Below are 13,935 nucleotides of genomic sequence, written 5' to 3'. Positions count from 1 at the left end.
GATAATAGAAGAAAAAAAAGAATCTGTGTGATCCAGATGACAAGTCTTTAAGAAAGACGCACGGTCGCTCTTATGTGACTAACCTGCATATACTGTATCCTGAATATGTTGGTTCCTGGCTCCCTCCTCAGACTATACCACACAGCACAGAGGTGGTAGCAATTTAAGGATTTTGATGGGTCTGAAATGCCACATAAGGTGGAGTTGTGGGAGAAACCAGTTCTGCACAAGGCATGAAATAAACTCTATTTTCCTTTATATGACAATTATAGTTCAAATTCATTTTCACATGGAGGCTCTCCTCTGGTAAAAGTGACAATTTCAAATCAACTTAGATTTGTCCTCTTTGAAGTCAATCTGGTGCTTTCTGACTCTCCTGACTTTAAGAGGATCACCTCTAATGGCTCCAAAGGTTTTAACATTAGCTTTTGCTGGAAATCTTTGATCCCAAGCCAGAATAAACACTACACAACATTTGTTAAAGTGCCAGCCAAGGGCATCCTTTTCCAGGCATAGTTCTTCTGAAACACACACACACACACTTGGTTAGATGGTGGAATACTATTATTCTTATTTAGAATATAGCAATGTTTTACTATTTTGTGATTATTTTAGGCTAAAAAAAAAAAAAAAGCCTGATTGTTTTCTGGAATAACTGAATGCACAAACTCATTGTATCCCTGTATTAAAATATATACTTCCCCTAAAATCCTGACTATGCGATGATGTCCTTTGTTTCTACGGTAACAAGGCCAGCCAGGTTATAGCTCGGAAATCTGCGTTCTTGTTTAAATATATTATTTTGCAGGTAATATTAAGGCTTCCAACTGTTCTGTGAAAATCAGTACTTTACAAAAATATTTGTCAATACATCAATTTATTTTGGAACAGTGTGTTATAAGAAAGATAATATGAATTACAATTAATTTTATTTGTAATGAGAAGTGCTCGAATTGTAGCAATAATATCACAGGCATGTTCTGAGAAACCAAAGGGAGGAATACATTCCCCTTTTGCAATGGTGCCTCAAATCATTTGTGCCAAAACGTTTAGTCTGTGATGTGGACTGTCAACTGAGTAAGACTGTCAAACTCATTTAACTTGTGACAGAACACCACATACATTTTTGGCTATTATGTTACATTTATTTAACTTTTGAAACCCAGATATCACCATTGTCCCTTCAAGCAGAACCTCAGAGCTTCTCTAGGGAGAGATCAGTGAACATTATGAGAGACCACTTCTTAGGTTGTAAAGCAACACAATAGGGTCTCTAATACCTTGAAAATGTAACAGATTTATTATTAGGACGGTACAGATACTCAGACTTTCAAGTAATTCCCTTGAACATGTTTTAGGTTGATTATTATTATTGCTTCCTTTTGTTCAGTTTCATGTCAGCTACTGAACAAGGCACAATATTATATATTAGACATTACCCAATGCTTGTATGAGTTTTAAAAGTTAGGTGGGGTCCCTGAGGGGCTCACCTAGTAAATGGATGGCCAGTGTGCAAGATGAGTCAATAAACCATTTTAAAAATATTTTTTATTGAATTGGCATATTTAAGCGCAGTTTTGACAGTGTAACCATATATCCTGTATCCTCCTATAAATGCAGATAGTGAGGGATTTAATGAAAGAGGCTCTGCTTGTTTCAGTAACCTTTAAGTTATTGCCACAAGTGTGATGCTTCATTTTAATTCAAGTATTTATCATCTGGCAAGGGAATGCACAGCTCAATTGTAACTTTATCCTAAAATAGAACACTATCATTGGAGGATTAGTTCACCGCAGGGTTTCAAAAAGATTTAACTATTGCTCACACAACTAAACCTCTTTAAATCTCAATGTGACATCCCTTTCTTTAAAAATTTAGCATTTAAAAATGAGGAGCTTGACAAGATCTTTCTGAAGTGGTTAGAGCAGTAATCCGGTCTAGAAAAATGTAAAAACCTGGCAGACTTGTCAGACAGGTGAAGTAGTAGTGCGGTGAACAGTTGTCTGGTCCATTAGCACCAATTTCAAAATGCTAGAACCTCATTGATGTAGACAATAACCAATTAAATGCAAACCAGTGCAATTTATACCTTAGTAACACTACTTACATAATGTGTAATTAAAACATGAAGTAAATGATAACCAAGGGTTCAACTTCTCTGAATTAGTGAGATAGGGCAGAGATGGTATAATAGTATATTAAAAGACCAGGGTAGCTAGAATTACACCCATTACCTGCTAATTTCCCCTTATACAGAAGATTTTTTTTTTTTTTTTTTTTTTTTTTTTTTTTAATTCTGATACATCCTACAAAAAGGGACAAGAGCAGTTGTTTAGACTCTACATTAATTGGTTTTGAAATGTGGGAAATATGTTTTTAGAAAAACATAGTACAGCATAATGTTAAGCTTCCTCCACCATCCTCCTTCAATGTGTTATGGTGTTTGTAATTGACATAAAGATAGACAAATACTCAAGTTTGGAATTCTCAAAACAAGAGCTTTGCAGAGGGACAACAGTAGTAATAATAATAAAGGCAGACAGAATTCACACCTGATTTTATTTGCAAATTTGTTTATACAACATGGCTCAACACATTAAATTAAAAAGGGTGGAAATTAAAACAGGTCAGGACTAAAACATGGCTTCTAAAAACAAAAAAGAAAAAAAAAAGGGGGCGCCTAGTTTGCTCAAGTACCCATCTTACTGCAGTTCTTATCCATTACCAGCCTACAAGAAACACATCTTTCATAATCATGCACACTGGGCATCAGACACTGAATGTTCACACGTGACAAGTCCGTTCACTGTAAATATGCATGTTTGATATAGCCAAGATACACTGAACAAAAAAAAAAAAAAAAAAAAGTTTAGCAACACTCAATTTGGCATTTGTATGTACTAAATATCAAATGTACGTTTATTGTTGTATGCAACATATGAAAACGTTCATTTTACCATGTAGTTCAAAACTGAAGCTCTATTACTCTGCCGACTGCAATAGTATTTCAGTCACCAGGGCATTTTGGAAGTCACACTTGCAGGGTGTGCCCACCTTTCGAAATAACTCGGGCCGTGCAGCAACATCACATTCTTGTGACGAGTCCCTGGACCCAACAAAGAGGAATGGCATGTCACTCCACCTGCAGGGTTTGTCTCGGATTACAGTGTGGAGAAGTGAAGACAGCATCTAACTCTCTCCAGTGGGAACAAGTCAGGAGATTGCTCTGGCCATGGCAGGGCACTTCTGTTTAGCGGGAAGGGACATGAGTCTTGAGGAATGCCTTACAGGTCTGTTTGCCATTAGTCTAGCTTGTCTCATTCGGTGTAGCACCGTCTGTGGAGATACACGGGTTCGAGTAGCTATGCAAAGTTGTGTGGTCAGACCTGTTGCAAATCTCTGCTTCCTGGAAGCGGTCACAGGATACTGGTGCTCCTTCACTGGGGTGGCATACAGATGCTGCATATAACCATTTTTCAAAATGCCAAGTGCACGGTTACGTTCACTTGTGAGCAGGCTTCTCCAGTGTGGCATGGCTTATCCGCAAAGGTTTCAGCTTAACCTACTCAGATTCCTGGTAAAGAAACAACTCCTGCAAAGGGTAGATAGTGTTGCAGAACTCAAATCTAAAATCACAGCTTTCAGTCACCTCTGGCTGGATGACAGCTCTCCTAGAGGATGAACCTACAGTAGGATTACAATTTAACAAATGGTGTTAACTTTTTTTTTTTTTTTTTTGTTCAGTATATTCTGTTGGCCAGTCCTGAAGAAAAAATATCTTTACTGCAAAAATGTTTGCATAGTTTTAAAATCCATGAACCTTCAGTTGCTCCTCTTTGACAATGCCAACCTGCAAAACAGATTAACACCAAGCATGGTAAACAACCTTCACGATCAAGAATTCCAGTTACAGGACAGATCCCATTTGTAGTGTAAATACTGTTGCGTTTACTTTTTGTACTAAATCTTGAGCTTCATAGTTTTCCCACAGCAATGTTCAAAGCCATACACCTTTATTATTTATTTCTTCAACCATCACTATGCATAAGGTGCAACAAAACCAAAACCAAATAGCAGTCCTTAGTCTATACTTTGTATGTTTTAAAACACAACACGCAAGCTTAACTACAAAACCAATATATAAGGCTATATTTAGGGCTTCTGTTTTTCAGTTTAATAATTCCATTTTTTGGTGCTTATTTTTTGCTATTTGAGTTATGTAAAAAAAAAAAATACCCCCAGGGCTTTCGCTTTTTTATATACTGTATGAAATTGTATTCAGTTACTTCCCAATATATGTATAGAAGTAACTAGACAGTACTTGCACACTTAAGTTGTACCTTCTTTCTCTTGCCGTCTTCCACAACAAAATCTTTATGGTCACAGGCATTGTTCTGGGGTTTTTGTGTGTGGAATTTTTTTTTTTTTTTCACATTTCACCACAATTTGCAATTCTGTTTGAAATCCTTTGTATCCTAACTAATGCAGCTTTAAATCCCACAAAATTCCTAATTTTAATCTCATTTTAAATCTCGCAAGCAGAGTATACACTAGAAATGTAGTTGGGGTGGGTTTAAATTATTCAGAACAAATCAATGATAGTTACAAGTCAGGAAGGAAGGTCATTGCCTAGCTGCACTGGGAAAGGTCGTTTTTTTTTATGGGAAAGGGGTGGTCAACATGAATGGAGTAACCATTTCCACTGTTATTTTGTACCAGGGGAGTTATCGGTTTTTACCAGTTAAAACCAAAAATCAGAAGCCCTAACTATATTGCATTTTAAGTGCAACAGCGAGAACAGATAACCACATTTATAAATGTGCCCCATCTAAATATTGCCCTTCCCCCAGTTCTAGGAGGTTATGTTGGGTGGATAGGTCATGGGTGTAGCCCATTAGAAGCCAGAAAATACAAGCCACATTATGTATTACATCCATTCAAAAACTTGGTTAACCACACTACTTACACAACAGATTATCAAGTGAACATCTTAAATGAAAGACAAAACAACTCACCTCAAGGAGGAACTGGCAAATGTTCTTTCTCTGATCACCTTGAAGCTGGATCACTTCACCGTATTCAGGATGTTCAATCACAGTACCATTACAAGCAAATTTCTGCAAGCAAATATAATTGGAAACATTTACTGAAACACACAACATAAATACTGATCAGTATAGAATCAAAAATGGCAAGCTGACAATCCTTAAGCCACCTTATACACAAGTTGAAATGCGTAGTGCTGCGCCTACAACCTTCTCTTAATTTTCAGATTAAGTACAAGCTATAAAACAAAGGTTCAACACTGCCTTCCTTAAAACAAACGGCAGAATCGGTGGCCACTGATGTTAAATTAATTTGTTATTAACACGGAACTAAAACAAAAGGCACACGTAATTTATTAAATATAGTCTACATATGGTACTTTATTAAACTACCTTTTTGAAAGCTTTTACGAGTTTCTTTTTATCGTAGTCATCTGCAATTCCCTGAACAGTAGTCAGCGTTTTACGGCCGTTACGTTGCTGTATCCTTATGTGAATGTATTCTTCAGTCCCTGCCGGGAGTAAGTCGTCACCCTTAGTTGCATCAGCAAAGGGATCTTCAAAATAAAAGAATACGTTTTAATGAGCGACATGAACAACACACACCCAAGTCATGCATTACAACTCAAAATGTACAATGCTTCAAACAAAGTAGTCCAAATGTGGTCTCGTTACAAGTTAGTTGCCCAGCTTACTTTATTTATATATATATATATATATATATATATATATCTCTTTGATTTCTACCACTGATACAAGTAAAGCATTTTCCGGTTAACAGCAATAAAATGCATTCGATACAAATTATACACACTACATTTATCCATAAACTGGGAAAACAATAAGCATATAAAACTAGGAGCTGTGCTAGTTGCCAATAATGTAGCTTTCCTAAGAAAACAATAGTTGTAGGCCCAAAGTAATTTACTTCCAAGCCAGACTTGTCAGAACTTATCACTAACCTAATTAGTCATTCCTTTACTAATCAAGAGTGGCATTTGTTACTTTTCTTTAAAAATAAGACGATGAACAAGATAATCACCGGTTGTTCTATCTATCGGGTCAGACAAAGAAAGTACACTGACCCGCGGCGCCAACACAGAGGTAGTTGTGGCGGCGGTAGGGGGCAGATCCCAATGACTTACCGAAAGATTGGAGGTTCTGGATAGTGGACATGCGATATTAGTATGACAACTGTGTTGAGATGAAATGTCTCGGCGCGTTGATGCCGTTCTTGTTGACCTGCAACAATAAAAGAGAAAAGACAAACGCCTAACTGCGAACCAACAGGACAAGCCTGAAAAGCACTGCACTGCCTTCGCCCACAAAATGGCCGCGTGCAGATCGTTCTAAATTTATGCTCTACTCATTATCACGTGAGGAGGAGGGGTTTATTGGAACTTCCGGTGGGCATGAGGATAGTAATGCGCAATACCGCCAGGTCGATTACTAAATCCTTAGTTGTTGCTTGCTAAAAAAAATAAATAAAAAAAAGCTTACAAGTTCCAGAATTCAGGGTACTTAAGAGGTTATTTGGCTCCTGTCTGACGTTTGTGTAAAGCAAACAGAGTGACATCATTCTACAGACAGTATTAGTAAGTGTTCAGTATAGCATTGATTTACCGATGTTTGGACATGGTGTACATGAATTCAAAGTGATTCCGTTTTTCTGAAGGTTGGCAAATACCACTGCAGTAATATTCATCAAGGTGGCACGACTTTCTCGGGTGGGGCTGGTGCTAGATTTGGCAAGGATGGAAATAAGCCTTCTATTGTATAGCAGTTTCACCCATAGGTTTTACTGCGAGCGCAACGTTAAGCCACAGTGCACAGCACCTCATGTGGCCTGTTTCCACTGTATGAATATTACATAGCGTTCTTCAGATTTAATCACTTTGAAAATAAGTTTCTTGAGGAACGGGATACAGATGAGACAGAGCCAATATCCATTCTAAAACATACAACGAGCCATATTCAAAAGCAGTTTTCAACTGCTCATATACGAGCTCACAAACATGACACAAGAAACTGTCACCCGTCCAATGGCGTTTTGATTGAGTTGATTTATGAACGGTCAGAAGAGAGTTAAATACTAGGTTTTATTACCTTGTTACGAAATACAAAATTAAGTCATATTTCCAGAGTACTAATAAAACATTTCTCTTCCAATAACCTTAATAATAAATGTTCAACAGGTCCAATCAGCTTATTTCTTTATTTTATTTGTTTTCTTTTTTAATAGCCCTAAGTGTGTGTGTGTGTGTGTATATATATATATATATATATATATATATATATATATATATATATATATATATATATATATATATATATATATATATATATAATGTGTGTGTGTGTGTGTGATATATATATTGACAGTAGTATCATCCGTAAGTTGTTTTTTCTTACTACAGTATTTATAATACTTGAACTTGTTGTAGAGGGGGCTCAAATGAGTGCAGCACAGCGCGCCACATTTTGAATGGTCCTGAAAAACATACAAAATAAATAGACAGTACGCTCATAAAATATATCTGTTTAAAGCTGCAACAAAAGAACATAAAAATGAGATTTCGAGCTAAAATGATCGACATAGGCTGCTTTAACCATTTTACACGTGAGTGAATTTGAAAGTGTATTTATGTTCGGTAACTTTAAATCATGTTGCAGATGGGTTGTGGATGTTTATGTAAAATAAACATTAGTTTAAGGTTTTTTGTGTGCGTTTAATGTTGTTGAAACTCGATTTTAAAATCAGCATATTAAAATGTAAGATTGTAAATAATTAATCGTTTTCGATAGGCAGTGATTCCTAAAAAGAAAATGGTTTGGTTTGGTGTCGACCCCGCTTGAAATATATATTTTTTAAGAAGATCTAAGCTACCGGTATATGTTAAAATATGATACCAGTAACAATTGCATTAACACTGGAGTAATTGCTTCTTGTGTTTCGACGTACACTGTACTTCTACGAGGTCTGTGGCGACTAGAGCACTTGGCTCTTGACAATGTACATTTCATTTCATGATTGCAGCCTCAAGCAATCAGAAGGGACTTTTATTCAGCTATGGTGTCCTTGCTATATATATATATATATATATATATATATATATATATATATATATTTCATATTCAGTATTTATGCAAGTCTTTTCCATAAACAACAGGACTGCAACAAGTCCCTTCCATTTAGTTATTCAAATAATTCTCAATATGACCATGAATATTGACATGAATATAGAATATGACATAAAATCGTGGATGCTGTCCAAAATTGGAACACCCTTTGTACATGCTGGGATACTGTTCTGGGAATCATTGTGGACCTCTGTTTTTTTTTGTTTTGGTTTTTTTTGTCCTAGGTGTGGTGAATACAATCTCCAAACTAACCAAGACATGCACACTGCGACTCACCACAGACAAGTTGTATTTCATCCTGTCTGATAAAGTTGCCAATGGGGGTGTCAGCATGTGGTGTGAGTTATCCCAGGTAATTTTATTATGACCACAGATGATTAGTCAATATGATGTATTGATCTATTGAAGTGTCTAATGCAATTTTTAGACTTTGCATACACCATTAATCCCTTGGGCCTCAATTTTGTTCCTGCTAAGAGGTGAATTTACTGTTTCAGACCCAGAATAAAATGTGCATTGATCAGTTTCTATTTGTACTGTTTAGTTGGTAGCAGTGTAAGCGACACGTGCCAGAGGTCCATCGGTTAACAGAGGGTGTTGTCTCTTACAGGATCGGATATAACAGCTGCTACTAAATATCAGTTTCAAGGTCATGTGTAATTTTCAAACAAATAAGGCCATTCCACTTGTAATTAACTTTATTCTCTTGACAGGGAAACTTTTTTGATGAGTTTCAGCTGGAGGGGGTATCGACTGAACACAATGAGATCTACATGGATTTGGCTGCTGAGAATCTTTTCAGGGCTTTGAAAACAGCCCACAATGCCAAGTCACTTAAGATCAAGCTGACAAACAAGCATTGCCCTTGTATTACTTTGGCTGTTGAACTGGTAAGTGCAGAAATCAATAATAAGCACAGGAAGGTGATCGCTAACAGATTGATTCGTAAATAAACAGCTGTTCTAAAATTAGTCTTTAATTCGGAAGCTATTAAGACAATCCTGTTTCTTTGTGCATTTGTTGTTTTTTTTTTTTTTTTCAAACGTTTTCAATGTTTAGGCCATTTTCTTTAATGTGTAAGACGTAAAGTTGCTTAACTAGCAATTATAAAATGTTGTGAAACAAAAGAGGATATTAATTTTGTTTGTATATTCACTAGTTTAGCTGCAAAAAAATCAACAGGGCAGCAGTGTGGAGTAGTGGTTAGGGCTCTGGACTCTTAACCGGAGGGTCGTGGGTTCAATCCCAGGTGGGGGACACTGCTGCTGTACCCTTGAGCAAGGTACTTTAGCTAGATTGCTCCAGTAAAAACCCAACTGTATAAATGGGTAATTGTATGTAAAAATAATGTGATATCTTGTGATATCAAGTTTGCCTGGATAAGGGTGTCTAAACAAACAAACAAAGAAAAAAATGTTAAAATGTTGAACTTATACAGGTATTAGAGTCCATCCGTTTTATGTTCTGTAGAAAATGTTATTTAGAGCCTCAGAAAGAACACATTTAAATAAGTACAGGAAGCATTATTAAGACCTGATACCAATCTGTTTATTTAAAGTGTTTCTTTTTAACAAGTATTTCCAGCTTGTATAAATGTGCTGCAACTGTGGAGCCACAAAACAGGCCCATAGTCCAGTCTTATACAGCATCTCTTCTTCAGGGTGATAGCTGAAATCTTGCTCAGTGGCTTTTTTGCCACCTGTAAAAGAGACTTCTGTGGCCTATGAGAGCCAGAATATTTAAATTTGCTAGATAATCAGGACAAATCCCCATTTAAATGTTCCGCATTCTGTTATAAAGTAATTACGAATGAATTTTGATTGCACTGCTCAATAAAAGAAACAGGAGATTTTCCTTTAGCCTCCCTCTAATTGTAGAAATGCTTGTCTAATGACTTTTCTTGTAGTTTCACCTCAATTTATGATTGAGTGACTGGTTGGATGAATTGTATTTAAATAACTCACCAAACTTCATTGATGCCTGTAAGACCATTTATGCTGTATACATAAGTTCAAGTTCAACCAGTTTGCAGTAATACCTAAGTGCTAATAGAAGTTTCTCCTCCCAAAGCCATCCTTGTCAAGAGTCAGTCGAGTTGTCACGCATGACATTCCTGTGGGCGTTATACCCAAAAAACTTTGGAATGATTTCAAGGAGCCCAGTGTGCCAGATTTCGATGTGAGTGATTGAAGACTTATTTTCTGCTAGATGAGTAATATGATAAATGTTCACCACAGAACAAAAAGGTATATAGAGGATATGCGATGGCCCAATGGAAAACATACATTTTATTATAAGTTAGCCATAGCCTGTTCACCTTCAAAGAGATCAGGCTAACGTGTAAAAAATCAATCTGATGTTTTAAGTTGAGTCCGGGCATATTAGATACAACGCTTCTATTGGGATGTTTTACGTTTTGTTTTTTTCTTTTCTTTTTTCTCGTTATTTCTTTAGTTTAAATTGGGACTGCTTTCTCCTTCTGCAGTGATCTATTAATATGTCAGTGTCTTACTAGTTGTTGAATGACCGAAGTAACGTTAATTTCATTGGTTCCTTGTTTCCTCGGGAGGGCAGGGGTTGTGGGAATGGTTTTGAAGCTCATTTGGGCTGCAGCTGTTGAGGTGGCAACATGTCCTGTTCGAAGTGATAGATTTGGTCACTTAGGCCTGAATTATGTATAAAGACATTTATTTCTTAGTCTAGTTGTTCTGCCTCTCTGTGATTGTTACGTGTGCTGTCTGCTTTCGGCGCTGTACTATTTGCTGGTTCCTGTTCCTTGTTCATTGATTTGGTGTAATTCTCAGATTGACTCAGTTACGCCCCTTTTTTTCATTTTGATGGTTTCTACTTATATTGCAAGGGTCTCGATAGGCCTTAAAACATTTGAAGTGAATGATAAATCTTTGTAAACATTTCACTTTTCATGCATGTGTTTTAAAAAAATGAATAACTACAGTACTTCTTGATCTGAAATATAGTAAAATAAGTTCCAGCTATGGAGCAAAATGTACCCCTATTATGATGGACATAAGAGGTTATTTTTTGCTACGACAGGGATAACAGACTTTCATTTTTGCTGTGACACATCATAAGCACGAGTAACATGATTTATCTCCAAACATTCTGACACTGTATGTGTATGTATGTGTGTGTATATATATATATACACAAACACACTAACACTCAAACACATATTGATTTATGGTCAGGACACTGTTGCCACCATCAAATGCCAAGCAGGGTTCTATTGCTTAATTAATACATTTATTATTAAAACAATTTCAAGGCTCATCATTTGCTGACAACATACCTCAAGTCTCAGCTTTGCATTTATAACAGAGGAAGTTGCTTTTCTAAAGGCTGTACTTATCTGTGCATTCCAATACTGCTCGTGTGGACTCCATTGTAACATTCCATCTTTGATCAGGAATCTATGTTTTGGATTTGTACAGGAACTTTAAATTCACCCACTGTCACGGTCTGCTCTGCCTCTGACAGTTTTATAGATGATTTAACAAGTGTATTCATAGCAAAATATTTTTGGCATTTTAGGATTAAAGAGTCTTCCTTATGAAACGGTCTGCTTATGATCACATTGTGTTTTTTTAAAATCCCAGGTTAGTATATATCTGCCTCCACTGAAAACAATGAAGAATGTTGTGGAGAGAATGAAGAACCTGTCCAACTTTCTTGTAAGTTTTATAATGAGGCTACATAGAATATGCTACGTCCATCTTGCTGTACATTTTTCTTTTCCGTTGTGGCTTTAAAGGTGTGATAACCGGGACTCAAAATGAATAATTTTATAACATTTACATTAATATGATTTTTAACATTAATTTGTGACTGTTAATTGAAGTTGTGTCTTCTCATACACTGTTAAAAATTGGGCTCAGTTTTTTTTTTTTCCTCTAGACTTGATTTATTTGTTGACAAGTTCACTTCCTGTGTTACATGTAATAGGACTCCAGCTAAAGCTGTGCTTCATGTAGGAAACCATGTGGGGTCAGGTAGGGTCCTATTATCTTTAAGACAGGAAGTGAATAAGGAGAAGAAACATTAAAGTGCTGTGGCATGATCAATGGGCTTGACCATCAGTCATGCTTTCTTTTCCAGATAATGTAAAACCATAGGAATGATTGTTATGCTAAACTGCTTTTTAAATCCGTGCATGTTACTGCATTAAGAGTCAGAAACTGTCACCTCTGCAGGTGCTGGAAGCCAATTTAAACGGGGAGATGAATTTGAAGATTGAAACTGATTTGGTATCTGTCACCACGCATTTCAAAGATCTTGGAAACCCTTCATGGGGTAAGCATTGATAAATCTTGTGTTTCTATCCAACCATAGTGTGTGTGAGTTTTATTGTAGTTTTGATTGGTACAAATGACTAACTGTGAGTGGTAAAACTAGGTGATAATGGATCCCAAGACTCCACCCAGGATAGAGACCCTGAGACAATGATGGATGTAAAAGTGGACATTAGGAAACTTCTGCAATTTCTTGCTTGTCAGCAAGTGAATCCAAGCAAAGTAATATGTAGTAAGTTCATTTTTAGTTTTCCAACAATTCCAATTTATTCATCGCCTGTTGAAAGCAAAGTCAGATTTGTGGCAGCACTTCAAAATTATTTTGTTTTACACCTCCAAGCCCTATTCACAAACTGTATTTGAAGATTTTTTTCAAAGCCTCTGTTTATGAGTTTTTATATTTATGAAATTCTTCATAATAAGGAAGTCAACAGCAGTGAATATGAAAAACGTGCCAGTACACCGACTTCTGTAGTTTTCATACTCTCTCCTCTGAAACTCTGGTTCCCTCATCACTGCACCATTTAAAACAAATGCTAAACGTTACTGACTGCGACACATCTTTCATGATGTGTTTTGTTTGTTCTATTCAACAGATATTGTCAACAAAAGGATTGTTCACTTTATTCTACTACATGAAGATGTGTCTCTGCAATACTTTATACCAGCGCATGCATGATTAAAACTTGGAATTGGAATTCACTTTATTAAAGCAAAATGTCTTTCAGGAGTGTATATGAAATAGAAAACTCTGGGTTGTTTTAGTACGTACATTTTGGGTATCGTTTATCAGCAGTCAAGAAATGTTTTCTTTGCTTTGCTTTTACTGTCTCTGCTGTGCTCATTTGAAAGTTTACATTAATACAGATTATGTATATATTGGTGATTTGCCAATATTTTCCAGTATTTCAGTTGTTCTTGGTAAGATTATATTTAATGTCTGTAAATAATAAATGTTTATATCTTTGTTCTTTTTTTATCGGACACTGTTGTGTACTTTTTTAGGAGAACAACACAATAAAGAAAACACTACAGTCAAACTGTCCTCTTACACCCTTCACTCTCAACACTGCACAGCAGAATTACATTTCTGTTATAAATAAGCTCCCCTTAGTCTGAATTCCTATTCATACAAAAAAATGTTGATGTGGTTCTACTGTAATAATATACACAATAACATTGACATAAAAATACTAAATGTGAAATATTGCATACAGGTACTACATTCCTACTAATTATTGTAGTAAGACACATTAACTACCAGCATGGCCCTCAAGAGACAGTGGTTAACATTACAAAACCAACACACAACTCTGTGCAGTTGGCAATGCGCACAAGAGGCAAAGGGTGGGCATGGAGAAAGCTTACACTGACACTGCTTGTGCTACTCCTGCTCTGTGGATAAGCAAAGATACTTTCTATCTCTAGTGCTGTCAGAC

At 36.3% G+C, this 13,935-nt stretch overlaps 2 protein-coding genes across 3 annotated transcripts; one reads left to right on the top strand and one right to left on the bottom strand.

Annotated features, from left to right (window-relative positions):
• Window positions 1-2,542: 2,542 nt before the first annotated feature.
• Window positions 2,543-6,395, bottom strand: LOC117399476 (eukaryotic translation initiation factor 1b). The gene is made up of 4 exons (XM_033998686.3): window positions 6,191-6,395; window positions 5,439-5,602; window positions 5,016-5,117; window positions 2,543-3,850 (listed from the first exon to the last, which is right to left on the bottom strand). Exons 1-4 carry the CDS (start codon window positions 6,219-6,221, stop codon window positions 3,806-3,808), a joined length of 342 nt encoding a protein of 113 aa, XP_033854577.1. The 5' UTR covers window positions 6,222-6,395; the 3' UTR covers window positions 2,543-3,805.
• A 143-nt stretch (window positions 6,396-6,538) lies between these two features.
• Window positions 6,539-13,535, top strand: LOC117399475 (checkpoint protein HUS1-like). 2 transcript variants are annotated; one of them, XM_059023080.1, is made up of 8 exons: window positions 6,539-6,640; window positions 8,411-8,538; window positions 8,900-9,076; window positions 10,257-10,364; window positions 11,804-11,878; window positions 12,398-12,497; window positions 12,600-12,728; window positions 13,093-13,535. In XM_059023080.1, exons 2-8 carry the CDS (start codon window positions 8,518-8,520, stop codon window positions 13,173-13,175), a joined length of 693 nt encoding a protein of 230 aa, XP_058879063.1. In that variant the 5' UTR covers window positions 6,539-6,640; window positions 8,411-8,517; the 3' UTR covers window positions 13,176-13,535. The 2 variants fall into 2 exon arrangements, with proteins under 2 accessions (XP_058879063.1, XP_033854575.3); XM_033998684.3 differs by lacking the exon at window positions 6,539-6,640 and adding an exon at window positions 7,490-7,665 and having other exon boundaries at window positions 13,093-13,534.
• The last annotated feature ends 400 nt before the right edge of the window (window positions 13,536-13,935 follow it).

This window comes from Acipenser ruthenus, chromosome 4, assembly GCF_902713425.1.
Source record: "Acipenser ruthenus chromosome 4, fAciRut3.2 maternal haplotype, whole genome shotgun sequence".
Taxonomy (NCBI): domain Eukaryota; kingdom Metazoa; phylum Chordata; class Actinopteri; order Acipenseriformes; family Acipenseridae; genus Acipenser; species Acipenser ruthenus.
This window is presented reverse-complemented; position numbering and strand designations above follow the sequence as displayed.

What these genes read in the sequence shown, in the direction of transcription:
- LOC117399475 (XM_033998684.3), top strand. Translation starts at nt 7,614, where the DNA reads ATGAGATTTCGAGCTAAAATGATCGACATAGGCTGCTTTAACCATTTT. An exon ending in CCAGTGTGCCAGATTTCGAT is followed by an intron (nt 10,365 to 11,803) that starts GTGAGTGATTGA and finishes TTAAAATCCCAG; the next exon opens with GTTAGTATATATCTGCCTCC. An exon ending in TCCAAGCAAAGTAATATGTA is followed by an intron (nt 12,729 to 13,092) that starts GTAAGTTCATTT and finishes TCTATTCAACAG; the next exon opens with ATATTGTCAACAAAAGGATT.
- LOC117399476 (XM_033998686.3), bottom strand. Translation starts at nt 6,221, where the DNA reads ATGTCCACTATCCAGAACCTCCAATCTTTCG. An exon ending in TCGTAAAAGCTTTCAAAAAG is followed by an intron (nt 5,118 to 5,438) that starts GTAGTTTAATAA and finishes ATTTGCTTGCAG; the next exon opens with AAATTTGCTTGTAATGGTAC. An exon ending in TTTGCCAGTTCCTCCTTGAG is followed by an intron (nt 3,851 to 5,015) that starts GTGAGTTGTTTT and finishes TCTGTTTTGCAG; the next exon opens with GTTGGCATTGTCAAAGAGGA.